The 16,929-nt window shown below is 34.5% G+C and overlaps 1 protein-coding gene across 1 annotated transcript; it reads right to left on the bottom strand.

Annotated features, from left to right (window-relative positions):
* Nucleotides 1–11,144: 11,144 nt before the first annotated feature.
* On the bottom strand, nucleotides 11,145–15,712 carry LOC116022140 (receptor-like protein kinase BRI1-like 3). Its single transcript, XM_031262721.1, has 2 exons — nucleotides 15,234–15,712; nucleotides 11,145–15,086 (listed from the first exon to the last, which is right to left on the bottom strand). The coding sequence occupies exon 2, from the start codon at nucleotides 14,923–14,925 to the stop codon at nucleotides 11,395–11,397; it is 3,531 nt and encodes a 1,176-aa protein (XP_031118581.1). The 5' UTR covers nucleotides 14,926–15,086; nucleotides 15,234–15,712; the 3' UTR covers nucleotides 11,145–11,394.
* Nucleotides 15,713–16,929: the final 1,217 nt, after the last annotated feature.

Raw genomic sequence — 16,929 nt, 5'->3', positions numbered from 1 at the left:
ACCTAGTCCTTGTGTTGGTGCAGATAGCTGTTATGTTGTCAGAGGTCGAACCGGGCGGGGGAACATACACAGATTGAAGTGGCGAACCGGGCGGGTCTAGTGAATAATTATTATTGTTGAGTTCGAAAGTATATATGACACTTCAATCATTGGAGTCGTACATAACTAACATGCATCTTCCTCCTAGTCCTGGCCGGACTACCCTACCATATATTCTACATACGTCTACCATTCGCGACAACTCACGTCTTTCCATGTTTCACCTATCATACTTGTTGTAGTTCAATGTGATTCTTTTTGTACCAAAAGTATGTAGTAGTATTTCTTTTCCTATATTTGATTTCATCCGATGAGATTTAACATAGACTCAATCAGATGACATATAATGATTATCTCATATGAGAGGTCATGAGATCGAGGTTCAGTGAAGGCGATATTGAAAAAAGAATAACAAAAATTTAGACTCAATCTTCGAGTACTATGATAGCGATGTGCGATCCTTAACTATTAAAATCACATGCTAATGCCCTTTGAATATAAAAAAGTAACCACTTATAATTTGGCGTTAAAATGAAAGTGAAAGTGTGAAATTAATTGAATGAGTTTTATATCTCAAGAGACATATTTTATGGGTGCATCCCAAGACTAAAAAATAATTCAAGGATGATGATTGAGTGAATATGAGAGCAAGATTGCAAGGGTGTTAGACTATTAAGTATACTACAAATACGAGACTAATTAGTATTTTAGTGTTATTTTTCACAACTTAGTTTAACTTGTGTTTAGGATAAGTGCATTCCTTAGTTTCTAAATGGGCTAGTATTGCTTTGAGACTATGGCCCTGTTTGGTAAATAGATGTTGGCTGATTGGGTTAGAAGGTATGATTAGTTGATAATATTAGCTGATTATAGAAAGTTGTTTGATAGATTAGCTGTTAGTTGATAGCTGTTTTGATTGAATTAGCTAGTTTCACGAGGGATCAATATAAATTAGTGCTTAACACTTCATCTAATTTGCATATGTAAAATACTCTTAGGGTATATATATAAATTTAGTTGACTATGTTACAATCAATATCATACATATATAGAAGCAAATGTGAAAAGAAGAAAGCAATAGAAGAACCCATGATTTTGAAGTGGTTATACTTCCTCCACTAAGTACACATTTCTTATGATTTGATAATAATGTACTAACTTCGATACTTTTGTGGATGGAAGTGCATGGGCTCAGCTTGAGTTAAATAGGTATTAATCTTGTTCTTTAATTTTCTACTACACGTATTGCATTATTTTACTTAATGTGTTAATAGATCATTGTTGCATTATATTATACTCACGAGAATGCATTTAATATTATCCTTCAATTAATCGTATATAGTTTACATGTTTTGTACTATATAATATGTGCGATCACACGTGATTTGATCATTATAAAATATTTGTATCATGTAAGATGAGAATATGATACATGATAGATAAGGAATATTGAATATTTTGTCATCATATCGTTGTCTTGGTATTTTTAACAAGATTCTTCATTCTTCACGGAGTTATGATCAAGGTTTAATTTTATTCTTAGTTACGTTAGTTTATAATTAGTTTGATCTGCCTAGCCAGAACTAAATAATAATTTATATAATATAATACAAATTATATAGAGAACTCAAGCTCACCATATTTGTTGAGCCCATGCCATAAAAATGTTTATTTAAAAAAAATACACCTATAGTCTTTAAATTCTTAGAAGATTATTAGTGTAATTGTCATTGATATGATAGAACTAATTGAAATGGGTCTGAGTCAGTCATTCTCGGATAATAAATAAGATTGTTTTACTAAGACATGAAGTGCTATTTAATTAAACTAAACACTCTAACTAGTACCCCACAAATAAGGCACTTCCACAAGAACATAGCATGTCTTTGCCCAACTGACACACTAGTTGACGTACCCCATAGGTCGACTCTAGAGGCCGTCCGTGTCCCTAGCCAAGCCTGAGGTCAGGTAGTTAGCTTTTTCTCCTTCCAGGTGTCCCCTGTACTTGGGCTTTACTTTTTAGGTTCGACATGATATATCCATTATTAACTCCGATCCTAACACACTCAGTTGCGAAACGTCGACAACGAGAGAGAACATTCACTCCAAGCTCCCTATGACCTGCCCCTAGAGGCTGAGCCAAACATAGGAGCGTAGTTATAACTAGGTTACTTAGTCTCCTTTTTATACCCTAGTTGGCTGAGCAAATTTTCCATGTTGGCTCGCCCTCGCTGCACTATTTTGTATGCATGCATATGAATATGTTTTTGTTGGCCAAACTAAGGGCATATGTAGATGGGTCCCGTGTTAGCCAAGGAAAACATTTCCTTCTAAAATTCTAGTATGTGGGTTGACCTCACCACCAAGGCCAACCTCGCAATTTATCCCCAAGTTTTCTAACCTTGTTGGCCTAGTCAAGGACAAAGACACACACATATATTTCTCGTTGGACAAGCTTGGAGGAAATGCGGGTTGCACCCACTGAGCCAAGTTGCGACTATCGTCACTACTCATCTCAGTCCTCCATCACTTAATGAATGGGACGAGTCCTTGTTACACCCTAGATAGCCTAAGGCGACCAACCTCAATGTGCATATTCTCCTCCACGTTGACCTGACCTCCTAGGCGACTTCACTTCCACCTCTACTTAGGTATCCTCTACCGATTGGATCAGTTCGTCATTGCATTGCTCAACCTAGGAGGGAATGGAGTCACGGTGGGTTGTCCAAGGGTGGACCCTCTTGGCACCTCTATGACGGGTCCACTTTATTTGTTGGCACCAAGCTCGGGATCCCCACTACTAACGCGATGAGTATTACATTTTTCCTTATAAATAATGTTAGCAAGTGTTTGTTACTCATAAGGAAAAATGTAATACTTTTAAATCAATATGTAAAAGTATTACATTTTTCTTCAAAAGTATTACACTTTTCATATAAGTAATAAACACTTTATTCCTTATTAGGATTACATTTCCGAGTATAAGTATTCCATATTATTTTCACCTGATCCGTCTCACCGAAAGGATCCGCAAGACAATCTCAAACAAGATTTTTCCTTTATAGAGGAGTTACAAGCTTCCTTTAAAATAAAATTAGCAATGTGGAATGGTCACATTGCTAATTTTGTTGTAATTTTTTAAAATTATATTAATATAAACTAATAAATATTAAAAATAATTTAATAGAAATATATTGAAATTATGATATTATTAATGAAATAAATTTATTTGTTAAATATTTATATAAAAAGTTGAAAAAATCAATTCACTACGTAGTTTTCAATTTTATTGTTAACTTATTGCCCATCAAATTTTTAATTACACTATATCACCAATTAGAATTTGCAGTGTACCATACTTTAAAAGAAAAAAAAAATATTTAAACATAATTATACATATCACATTATCATGAAAATAATAAATAAATTTATAATTAATCACTTTTGGCTTGTTTGACCACTATTTAGCTGTTTAACTTGGTTAAATCGCCAATATGTGTGTTTAATTAATTAGCTTTTTGTAATTATTGCTCCAAAATGTTAAAATTCAAAAAGCTACTAAAAATAGCTTTTCCGATCATCTTTTCGAGAAAGTCATTTTGTATATAATCAGTTATCAAGTAACAACTAAATTTACCAAACATCTTTTTTACAATAAGTTAATGTTATCAACTAATCAAACTCACTAACTCAATCAGCTAACAGCTAACAACTATTTACCAAACACCCCAATATCTTTATTTATAAAGTTTTCATTTAATTTGTACATACAATTCAACAACACCATACAAAGGTTCCTCAAAAGAATAAGTTTCTTTTATATTTTTTTGTGTTTATTTTTTGGAAACTGCAACCCTTCATTCAACATTATTTTTTCCACTTTGTCATTCAACTTAAAAGATTAGGCACAATAGTTGTTCACTTCTTTTATTATACGTACTACGTAGTCATTACTAGGGAGCGTTTGTTTCAAATATAGGAATCTGAATACGTATTTAATTTCAATAAAATATTTAGTAATTAATTGAAATAGATTTTTCGAATAAATAGTTTTGTCATTTGGTATAAAAATAAGAATTAGAATCAAATTTTAAAAATAATAAAAATGTTATTATAAAAATAATGTAAAATTTTTATAATAAAAAATAAATTTGCATTGTGGATTTTCCATTTTGAAGTGTAAAAGTGGACTTTACCTTTGGAATGAAATTTATCATTTCACAAGAATTTTAATGCCATTTCAATGCATTACAATTAGATAAACAAACCCAAGAATTGGATTCCCCAATTTAAAAGTTGTAAACTAATGACCAATTTTATATTCCGTTCCTGCGATGCAGGGAATGGATTTGTTATAATGTATAAGAATATTTTGATTGATAAATAATTATATAAATTATAACATCAAATATTATATAGTGCAATTGAAGAAATATGTTGAATTTATTATATTTTCTGATTTATCCTTGCTTGAATTCGAGCAAATAATTACTCAATTAGTAGCCAATGTGTAGACATATGCATCTGGTGCTGAAACTTTGAAAGTTTTATATATCAGTGTTTATGATTTGTATAAATTGAGGAAATTTGCTCGTTCTTGAACAACTCAGTTATTGAAATAAATTTCTATCCTAATTTATTTGTATTGAATATATATTTTCTGTGTAGATATATGCCAATTTTGCCATCTTAGCATATATAAGGAATAATTAGCAATAAGACACGAAGACGGTGAATATGGACAATATACAAAAAAAGAAGCTACTTCAATCACACTCTAATGATCCCTGCATTGCATCTTCATTTAGCTAGCTAGCATGTTTAAATGAACACCCTCTTATCTAATTAAATAACAATTGACAATGATGATGATATTTGGAAATATATATGGAGTATTTTGAATTTTATTTTTTGAAAAGAGTATGTTGAATTTTTTATTTAATAATTTAGTCATATTCTTCGCAAAGTAGTATATATATTAAAAAAGAAAAAGATAGACATGTTTATATAATCTAATTATTTATACAATTGGTATTATTGGTAGTGTCTTGGCTCAAGGATCGTGGTTTGATGTTAGTAGAGCTTATCACGGATTGTTATAATCTTCACCGCTACTTGTCTTCTACGCATGTTAATCTCCTCTCTTATGTTGGCTTATTCTATTGATGATTGCAGGGCTCTAATGTCTTCTTTTATTCATTGTTCTTCTAGTTTAGTCTTGAGATATAGTAATGTAATAGCTCATACTTTGGCTTCTACGGCTCATGCTCAGGCCTCTTCGTTGTGCTGGGACGCTGTCCCTCCTGACATTGTTTCTGATTTATTATAGTAATACATCATCCATTTTGCTTTCAAAAAAAAATCTAGAATTGTATTACGAATAGGAAATTAGGAAATAATATATTGTATTACGAATTGTATTACCATATTTTAAAATATTATGCAAACCATAATAGTATAGAAGTATTTTGAGCGGGAAGTTAAAATGGAGGATTTTGTTTTTATTAATAGTATAAATATAGATTATGTAGGAAAGAATATATTGTATTTGGAATTATATTATAATATTTTAACGTACAATTGTAGTACGAATAGAAATTTGTATTACAATATTTTACAATATTACGCAAACCTTAACAGTATAGGAGTGTTTTGGGCGGGAAATTAAAATGGAGGATTTTGTTTTTGTTAATAGTATATATATAGATTACGTTGCAGGAAAATATATGTACAGTATTATGACGATTAGTAATTTAATTGTACAATTGTAATACGAATAAGAAAGTAGGAAAGAATGTTGTATTAGGAATTGAATTAACATATTTTAACGTAAAATTATAATACGAATAGGAATTGTATAATCATATTGTTTTAAAATATTACGCAAACATTAATAGTATAGGAGTGTTTTGGGCGGGAATTAAAATGGAGGATTTTCTTTTGAGTTAATAAAATGTATGCGCTTATGGCCTAATGGATAAAGCGTTTGACTTCTAATCAAGCAATTGTGGGTTCGAGTCCCACCGGGCATGTTTTTCCTCATCCTTTTTTTTTTTTTCCTTTTGATAATTAAGGTATACCACTATGAGAACAAAATAAATTATCATTATCATTCCTCCGTGTGTGATTACTATAGTAATTTTATGGTAATCTCTATATACATATTTATTTATATTAAACGTATAGAAGTATAATTGCACAATATTAATATAATTACCTAATAATTATTATCCGGTTTCATCATATACATCCTTATCCGGTTTATAGTGAATCCAATCCCAAAAACCCTCAATTGTAAATACAGTGATTGCACTATTGCAGTGAAGCAATATTCAAGAACCTATCACATTTTCTTCCCCAATCTTTAAGAAAAGTAATAAAGTGTTGAAGATTGTTAGATCTCCAAGAAAAAGCGAATAAAGTTGGGAAAAAAAATGGTCGAAAGGCAAAGAAATACTTATGGATTTCCAGCATTATTCCACTACCATTCGAGACTTTGTGATTCTTTTATGATGTGGCCCAATATTTCAAGAGTTTACTTAGCCCAATTTTGTATATGAAATTATATGTCAATAGCTCTAAATCAGAAAGCCCAATCAAGCAATGACTCTTTAATTAATTGCTCCAAAGTTGCATTGGCAAAGTTAGGGAGGGCTATTTAATTTTTTTAATAATGACTATCCATATGAGAAGTCATGAGATCTGGGCTCAGTGAAGGCGATGACCCATTGTGTTTTAACAGTTGAGAAAGTATAGATGAACAGATAATACAATGTAATAGGGTCAGTTGTATTAAAAAAAAATTAAAAAAATTAATGACTTTAAACGGAAAAAATTGAAAATATTTTCTAAAATTGAGTCATTTTCTATAAATAAATGATTTTCCATAAAATATTTCCTGATTTTCAAATAGACCATTGATCTTTACATTATGAATTTTACAAAATTTCGCTTTTGATCCATTGAAGTATTGAACGACACTAATATTTAAACTTTGGGTCATTAACTCTAATTTATATCATTTTTAATCTTTGACTTCAAAAAAAAATACATTTTTAGTCTAATATATCTAAAATATCATTACTTCATAAAAACTTCATCTTATTGTATTGATCTGAAGAATATTTTGATAATTTAAGACTAAGAATAGATTTGAAAAAAAAAACATTAAAAGTAGATTATTTTTTTAGAAAAAAAAATCAAAGTCCCAAAAAAAAAAAAAACTCTTTTTAAAAAAATACTGTGAATAGCTTATGGTAGGGTGCTTTTTATATATCAAATCAGATCTATATAATATCTAAAAGACAAAGTTTACTTGATTGCTAAGCAGTATTATCAATAATTAGGGTCAATTAGTTAATGATCATCATCTATAAAATCACACATAAAGAAGGGAACTTGGAGGGGGCAGACCTGGTCCACCAGCTAAGCTAGGGGGAGGAGAACTTTGATGCAAAGCTTTGAAATTTTTGGCATAATTATTATTTCAATATAAAAATAAATTGGATGGGACCCAACAACAAAGACAAATGTACAGGAGTTGTTACTTTAATTTGTTTCCACTTGCTAATCATCAACTCAAAAAAAAAAAAAAAAAAAACCAAAGTTTCGTGGCTTTGGTAGACAATATCTTGAACCCCATAAATCCACTTCAAACGCATGATAAGGTAAATTGAGACAACCTAGTTTTAAGACTCAATATCGAACTTTACATTTCTGCGCACAATGAGTCCATCCCAAACCTAGAACCATGTTTACCTTTGCCCTAGCTTTTTCTGAGCCTAATCCCTGTATGCAGATTGAGGTGGTTACGATGCATGAACATTTATATTCTATATATTATATGCTCAACATATCCGTTCATGTGTATCGGATGACGTTTGGTCTTGGTCTAGATTTGGTACCGAATTGAAAAATGTATTCCATCTCAACTATAAAGCTAAACTAATTTAATAGTTGTACTACACATTTATATGCATGTTGTACGTATATTATATGCTCAACAACTCTTAAGGGTGAAAGAATGTTTCTAAATTTAAGAATATAACACCTCAAATGATGAGAATTGAATGATTTGATTAATTCACAAGTTACAAAATACATTAGAATATGTACAATACAAGACTAGGATACATAGACTTATCCTAACTAGAATACGTAGAGTCTTAATACGAATATCTATTACTTGAGTCAATACTATTTGATTATTATGACTTTGAAATGAATATTCACTGCATTTACCTAAGAAAGCAATGCATGGTTAGGTGTAATTATATCTGTCACTCTCTTTTAAAAAAAAATAAATTTAAAATTACAACAATTTCAAAAGGAGATTTGACTTTGGAAAATACAGCGATATAAGGTGTCATAGGAATTAGTAAAAGAAAAAAAAGTTGTGTTTATGAATTAAAACTGGATTCTCTATGAAGGAAGAAGGAAGCAATGAGACATGAATAAATCAACATTGTAAGTCCTAATCAAGACTAAATTAGAGAAAGCAATAGCTTCCACTCAATAATGACATAACATGGCTGAATAGGAACCGACATGAAAATGACCCAAAAGTTTAAGATTTTAGAGACCAAACACACAACATCAAAATCTAATCAATATCTTAATCATAATTACCATGATTGACGGAGTCATATGATACTGATTTTTGGCAACTTCCTAATTACTTCCTCTCTTTTGCTTAATTAATTGCATTGTTATGATTAAAATAAACAAAAACTATGAAATTATTGATAAGTCATTCTTCTTTGATTTACGGGAAAGTTTGTAACCACTATTTAGATATGCTTTAGGTGAAGTTCGCATTGTGACCTTAACTAGTAAAGAACCACATACAAGTAAACAATCTAAGTTGCTCATGGTTGACCGACTCAAACGAAGAATATATGTCCAACAGTAAGCTCTCACATATAGAGTTTTATTACATTGTAGTATCTATTCATCTATACTTTCTGATATAACCTATTGAAGCACAAAGAGTCAATTCACCTCCACTGAGACTTGATCTCATGACCTTCCATATGGGAGATTCACTACATGTCATCTCTCATATAGAGTTGAATTTGGAATTTTGTACCAAATCAAATGTCATCACTCTCTTAATTATATAATTATATATAAAGGTGATCATTTAAGTATTTTATGTGACAATTTTGGTGTTATACATACAGTCACGCATATATTCTACATGTTCAAAATTATAATAACGCATTTATTTTCAATTTTTATTGCCATGGTTTAAACATATATAAATATTAAGACGAAACTAAGGGCTAAAGTAACTTGAAAGATCAAATATAGTCACCTTAATCAATAATTACATATTATATTGATGTATCTCAACAATTAAGTAGGGATGACAATAGGACAGGAGTATACTCCATCCCCACCCACCCCCTTGCCTAGCTCTCTGTCCGTCAGGGGATAGAAGAAAATTCTTATCCCTGTTTTAACTTATATATTACTTAAATTATCACAAATTTTTTATATTCATTAATTATTAACAAATTTACACATTTAATTATAAGTTAATCAATTCAAATGGTACAAAATTTAATAGAAAAATTTGTTATACTAGCATTGCCATGGTACTCACTTTATAAGATAAGTTAAAACTAGATTTAATTAATTATTAGTGTAAAAAGTAAAATAAGAAAAAGCCTTACACATAAAAAGGTGGGTATTAAAGGAACACCCATAAAAGTATGCAAAATAACAACAATAATAATAAGAAAAGATAAAAGCTTTAGTTGTGCTCTTTGAACAACAAAAGTGCAAGAGGTAAATCAATATCAAATATCGATAAAATTAAAACAAGAAATAATTGAAGATATGGCAACCTCTTATTTGAAGAAGTTACAGTTATAACGCTTAACCATAAAGTCATTGGTCACTATAGTCTTAATAAGGTGTGATATTTAGTTCTAAGATAACTTTGTTAATTGTTGCATAACTTCATTCATAATTCATATGGTTCTTAGCTTGTTACCCTGTTAGTACGTGTGATTATCATTTCGTTTTGGGGGGGGGGTGTGAGATTATCATTTAGTAAATCGTATCAGCTGGAATTCGATCGTGCAGTATTAAATGTTTTCTTTTAACAGTAATGTGTCCATTCATATTCTTACTCTACCCAGACTACCCACCATAGCAATGCACTAGTAGGATGTGCAAACTACCAAAAAAATTTCAGTTAACCATTAACCGAATTGAAATTTTTGGTTCGGTTAATGATTAAATGAATTTTAAAACTTCGATTAACGGTTAATTCAGTTCGAAATGTCGGTTAATTGAATTAACTGAACGGTTAATTGGATTATATTTATTTATTTATATTAAATAAATATAAATACTTATGTAGTTATGTGATCCTAAATTCCTAATTCCTATTATGATTTGTATTTTATTTTAATTGGATTTATTATTTTAGGTGTTATTTTTAGAATTTTAAATTTTATGTTTAAAAAGTTTGGTTAATGACTGACTAACCAAAAAAAAATTCGGTTTGGTTAATTTGGTAACACAAACTTCGGTTCGGTTAACGGTTAAATGTTTAAAAATTTCGATTAATTTGGTTCGATTAAAACGGTTTAGTTAACCGAATGCACACCCCTATGTACTAGCATATTCCACAAGTAAATAATAGGTATTTGCCACAACTCAGTTGGTCACAGTCTCACAAGGATGAGGTTAGGAAAGAAAGACTAGAGATCAAGTCTTACTCTCGACAGTGTAAGAACAAACTCTTAAGTGAGAGCACTCTTTGTGCGTGCAGTAAGCAAATTGCTCCCAAAGTGTCAATGCGAATTTGCTTGTCCCATTAAATCCACCCCTATAGCGGGCTAAGATTTTGAAGGGTTTTCAACTGTCAATTGGTGAGCCAATTTTTTTTAGCCATAACCCGCCTCATTTGAATTGACAGACTTTGTGATTTAAAAGAAAATAGCAAAAATGATTATATTGCATGATATATGTCTATATTTTAAATATATATTGAAAAAGTATTTAGATGTAAATTTATATAGGGAAAACAAGGGAATTAAAGATTCATTGTCTGAAAGGATGTATATATTCAAATTCTATTAACAGTAAAATTGGTAATGGTAGCAAAAAAAAAATAAAATTATGAGACTTGAATAAACACATTAAAGAAGGATTTCTGAAGTTGTAAGAAAGGAAAATTCACTCGGAGCATATTTTTCTAAACCAATTTTTATAACTTCTGTCTCAAAATCACCTTCTAATATTTACAACAGCCAAAATGTGATCTGTAACCAAAGCCCTCCCAGAAAATCTGTACCATCCATTGCTCAATCCACAGCAGCCTGCAAGGATCATGGCAGGCTAGGGTTCGCCTTCTGGTGACTCGTCGATGAGGGAATTTTTCACTGAGATATCGTCGAGAATATCACTCTCCGAATCATGTTGCATTGATTCTTTAAACTTGGCCATGACTTGGATCATGGTTGGTCTCCGGAAAGGCTTCTCGTCGAGGCATTCGAATGCAATCTTGAGGTAATGATAGAGCTCGGCATCGCCTGATAAATGAGTTATGAGCTCGGGGTCGAGTATGTCGTGGCTTCTCTTCTCTTTGTGTAGTTGCTTAGCCCAGCTGACGAGATTGTTGTCATCCCCGAATTCTTGTGTGTTTATGGGCCTCTTGCCCGAGAGGAGCTCGAGAAGTATGACACCGTAGCTGTAGACATCGCCTTTCGTCGTGCACCTAAAGCTCTGGTAATATTCGGGGGGGACATAGCCCGGGGTCCCTGCAAGTGTACTCACACTGAGATGAGTATCCAGGGCGTTTACTAATCGAGCCATTCCAAAATCGGACACCCGGGCCTCGAAGTTTTCGTCTAGGAGGACGTTGCTGGACTTCATATCGCGGTGGATTATATGAGGGAGGCAACTGTGGTGAAGAAATGCTAGCCCTCTTGCTGAGCCAATTGCAATCTTTTTCCTAGCTGCCCAGTTGAGCTTTGAGGCTCCCATTTTGTGTCTCTCATGGAGAACACCTTCTAAGCTCCCCCATTTCATGTATTCGTACACCAAAAGCCTCTCGTCCCCGACTTTGCAATAGCCCAACAAGGGTACGAGGTTTCGGTGTTTGATTTTCCCTATGGTTTCCATTTCAGCCATGAATTCTCGGTCCCCCTGTCCCGTTACATGGATAAGCTTCTTGATTGCCACGACCATGCCATCCCTTAAGTGCGCCTTGTAGACGTCCCCGAAGCCTCCCGAGCCGATCAAACTATCGGCGCTGAATCCGTTTGTTGCCTCAAGAAGATGTGCGAAGGTCAGCTTCCTTAGAGGCTTCTCGAAGGTCGCCACGTTGATGCTGAGAGGCTCGGGCACACTCGAGAGCTTCCAGCTACTGCTGCCAGACGTCGGGAGGCTCTCGATGTACTTGTCTCTCTGTTCCTCCTTATCCTGGCCTTTCTTCGCCCTGAAAAGGGCAACGAGGAGTGCACACAAGCTAAGAAACGAGACGGTTATGCCTAGGACCATCCCTATAGTGGTTGCCTGCCTCTTCCCGTGCTCGTGAAAGCCTGACGAACCGTGGGCACTCCGTGTGTTGCAGGGAGTTAAGGGGACGCCACAGAGGCCCGGATTGTTTTCGTATCGTGAAGCAGGAAACGTTGTCAGCTGCCCAACAGACGGGATTAGCCCCGAGAGGTTGTTGTTTGAAACATCAAGATCATTGAGAAATGTAAGGCCTCCTAGAGACCCCGGGATTGAGCCCTGAAGGCTGTTGTGAGAGAGATCGAGCACGCCTACCATCTTAAGACCTCCAAAACTGGAAGGAATGCTCCCGGTTAAATTATTGTGCCCCATATTCAAGACCTGAAGGAAACTCATCGAGCCTACGCTCGCAGGAATGATTCCAGACAAGGAATTGTAGGACAGATCGAGGTAAATCATGCTCCCATTGCTGGCAAATGTGTACACCGTTGTGCCCGAGTAAATCCTAATCGACGAGCAAGAATGAATCATAGGAAAACTCGCAAGCCTCTCCGGGTGAATCCCCTCAAACTCAACCAGCCCGCCTGCACCTCTGCACTCAGTCCCGCCCTCGTTTCTCACAAAAGCAAAATGCTTTCCAGACACAATTCCAGGGACAATAAGGCCAGCCTGATCAGCAAGTTCGGTTGGAATAGGACCTGTCAAGCTATTGCTATTCAAATCGAGCCATATGAGGTTCTTGCACTTACCTAGCCCCCGGGGAATTGCACCCGAAAGAGAGTTATTCCCCAATTGGAGTATCGCGAGCTTTGTAAGCTCACCAATTCCCTCGGGAATCTCTCCTCTCAGCTGGTTGCTGGACAACGAAACCCAAACCAGATCAGTGCACTTCGAAATCGACTTTGGAAGAGCTCCAGATATCAAATTGTTGTTGAGAATTAACGTCTGAAGATTCCCTCCGTTCGAACAAATGCCCTCAGGGATCTCGCCCCTGAGATTGTTGGCCCACAACACCAAGTCTGAGAGATTCGGCAAACTCCATATTTCCATTGGGATTGAACCACTCAGACTATTGAAGCTGAGATCAATTTTCTTAAGGTTCCTACACGAACCAAGCTCGGATGGAACTGTCCCCGAAAGGTTGTTATCTGCAAGCATCATCATCGTAAGAGACGAAACTGGTGTTCTTGAGCAAAACCAAGAGGGCACATTCCCTGTAAATGCGTTTGCACTAAGATCAAGCACCTCAAGCCGAGAACAGTTTTTCAATGCCATTGGCACAGGACCGGTTAAGTTATTGAACGACACAGAAAGGTATCTCAGATTCCCGAGAAGGCTAACAACACTAGTCAAGAAACCTCCCGAGAGTTGATTGTTAGTGAGGTTGAGACTAGTAAGCGAGGAGCACGCAGTAAACGTTGATGGAAGCTCCCCGGTTAACTGGTTCCCCGAAAGATCAAGCTCCTCGAGAGTACTACAAATTTGCCCCAACTCCCATGGAATCTCCCCAGAGAACTGGTTATGGGCTAAGACCAAGTGCCTCAAACTCTTCAGCTTTGCTAACAAGTCCCCCGGAACCTTAAGACCAGTCATGTTATTATGCCCAATATTCAACATCTCCAGGCTCTGGCAATTCGCCAAGCTGGGCGGGAACTCAGAAGCCGAGAGACTGTTGAACGACAAATTGAGTACTGTGAGATTCCTGCAAGCCCCAAACTCAAGATCATTCAGATTTCCCGAGATGTTGTTGCCCGAGAGATCAAGAACGGATAGGCTCTTGCAAGAGAGAAAGGAGCTTCTGAGCTGGCCACTGAACTTATTATCAGACAAATTAAGCAGATTCAAGTTCTGGCAATTGGACAGAGAATAATCCACAAGGTCTAAATTCGAAACCTTGTTCCTAGAGATGTCAATCTGCAGCATAGAACCACCAAACTTGAGGTCCGCGTGAGGGATCGAATTCCGGGAAAGATTCAGAACCGCCAAACGATTGCAGGCAAACAACAAGGGGTCCAAAAACAAAGAATCTGAGAAGTTGTTGTCTGACAAATCCAGAGACTCAAAGCTGCAAGAAACAGCAGATGGGGAGGAAAGGTTCCCATAGAAATGGTTGCCATTCAAGTGAACATTCCTGAGAGCAGGCAAAAGCATGAGATGAGAAATATGCAGAAACCCAGAAATCCCAGCATTTTGAAGGGCGAGCTGGGTGACTACCCCATTAGAGCACCCCACACCATTCCAGTTGCAGGGGCTAGAAGAGGAAGATGAACCCCAATCTCTCAAGAACCCATTGGGGTCATTTTCAACTGAAGATTCCTTGAAATCATACAACCTCTTCGCCTGTTCATCTGACACCACAAAGCCACAACTCATAACCAACAACACCACAACATCCACCATCAAATTCCTCATTTTCTTGGGGATTTGAAGCAAACCTCACCAACTGCATAAAATCAACCTTTTCCCCTTTCAAAACAGCATAGTATTCCACCCCCTGCAAAAACACACACTCTCTCTCTCTCTCTCTTCCCACCGATTTCCAGATATTTACAAGCAAATTTCTCAAATACAACCTGTCAAACAACAAACCCAGAAAACAAAACCAAAAAAACAACAAATTTCAGACTTGCTAAACAATCTTCACCCTATAAAAATGCTTTCTTTTTCAGAAAAAAACAATAAAAATCAAGAATTGATCTTTGGGGGGATAGTATAATTACCTGGAGGAAACAAATTAGTACAGACCAGTACTAGGTAAAAGAGGAGAAACAGAGGGGTGGGATTAAAGTTTTTCTCAGTCTGTACGGTACGGCGAGCCTCTGGGGCAGTAAGATGTTTCAGAGGTGTCGGCCGACATACACAAGACACAGGAAGTTCGTGAACCTCCCCAACTTGTGTGTGGGCGAACAAGGAAACATCAAGAGAGAAATAGAGAAATCTCTCCTGAAGCACGCTTAAGAATAGATTAGATTAGAGTAGATTGATATCTCTCAAGAATTGGATGAATTGATATTATTATTAGTAAATAAACTGGAATGAATGTTTTACACCAAAAAGAAAGAAAGAAAAGCAAGAGAGACAAAGAAAGAAAGAAGAATATAATACACAGCTTTTTTTGGCTTTTGGGGTCGTTGCCTTCACATTCAGCTTAGAGGGCTGTGTGGTTTCTGCAATCTGTCTCTCTCATGTTTTGGGTCCGGTCAAACTTGGGATTTGATTCCCTTTTTTATTTTTCTATTTTTTTTCTTTCTTTTTGTATTTCCCTCGCCCTCTTCAATAAAGGCAACTCGCAGGCGCAAGGCAGGGTATCAATTCTTATAAGAATGCGTAATTTTTAGTATTATAAATTTCAATCTATATAGCGACATTTATTGTTATAATATGATCTGTCTAATTATTCACCCAATTTAAATATAATTGTCAATTATTTGAAATTTGTGTTACAACGTAAATTGCCGTTACGATTTATTATAGAATTTAGTCAATTAAGTATAATAGTGTTAGGTTTTTCTTCTATAATGTTATCTCATGGTAACATGTGACCATAAGACTTTTAACGTTTATTGTAAATCATGAGAAGGCCGGCTAATTTCATCCTAAGAGAAAAAATAAATGCACTTGTCTCGGGAGGAGTGGATCGGACAAGTGGATGGAACATGATTTTTGTACTAAAGATCACGACTTCAATTCTTATCAATATTCTCTTGGTTGAATCTGTCACACAAGGTCTCCCTAATGTAACTTTTTTTTTTCTGTGTGCTTTGCGAGTTACTACACATGAGCATGGTTTACTTAGCACATACCCTCAAATATATAATAACTAAATTATTGTTTTTAAAAAACAACAAGACATGTCTAACAGTTTTACAATCGCAAAATAACCCACTTAACCATCGAAACATATTACAGCCCAATTTTCAACAAGTGTCTAACACTTTTAGAAGACGATAAGACATAATCATGTCTTTGATACCTTTTTCTTAGTCGAAAATCACCAAAAAAGTGCAATTCATCGCTTTTTAACACGCAAGAGATCAAATTTCTCTTACTACAACTTAAATTTTTTGAAATTTCACTCTAAAAATATTTAAACTCAATAGGCGATAAAACATATAAAATCATGTCTCAGGCATACACTTATTATTTTACCATGACTTGTTTAATTATTAAAGTTATCTTTCAATTTAACATAGTAATCAACTATTCAAACTTTTTGTTACAACATATATAAATATCGTGACTATATAATTTATTGCAAAACCTAACATAGATCATAACTCATCAAGTAGAATAATGTCGATTTTATCTCTTAAATTTTTCTCAAATGAGCATGGTTTACTTAGTGCGTTCATTCACATAGTGGCTAAATTATTAAATAAAAAAAAATCAATTACAACAACCAACCTAACAATCGAA

The sequence above is a fragment of the Ipomoea triloba genome, chromosome 6, assembly GCF_003576645.1.
Source record: "Ipomoea triloba cultivar NCNSP0323 chromosome 6, ASM357664v1".
NCBI classification, from domain to species: domain Eukaryota; kingdom Viridiplantae; phylum Streptophyta; class Magnoliopsida; order Solanales; family Convolvulaceae; genus Ipomoea; species Ipomoea triloba.
The sequence above is the reverse complement of the archived record's forward strand: the minus strand, read 5'-3'. Positions and strand labels throughout refer to the sequence as shown.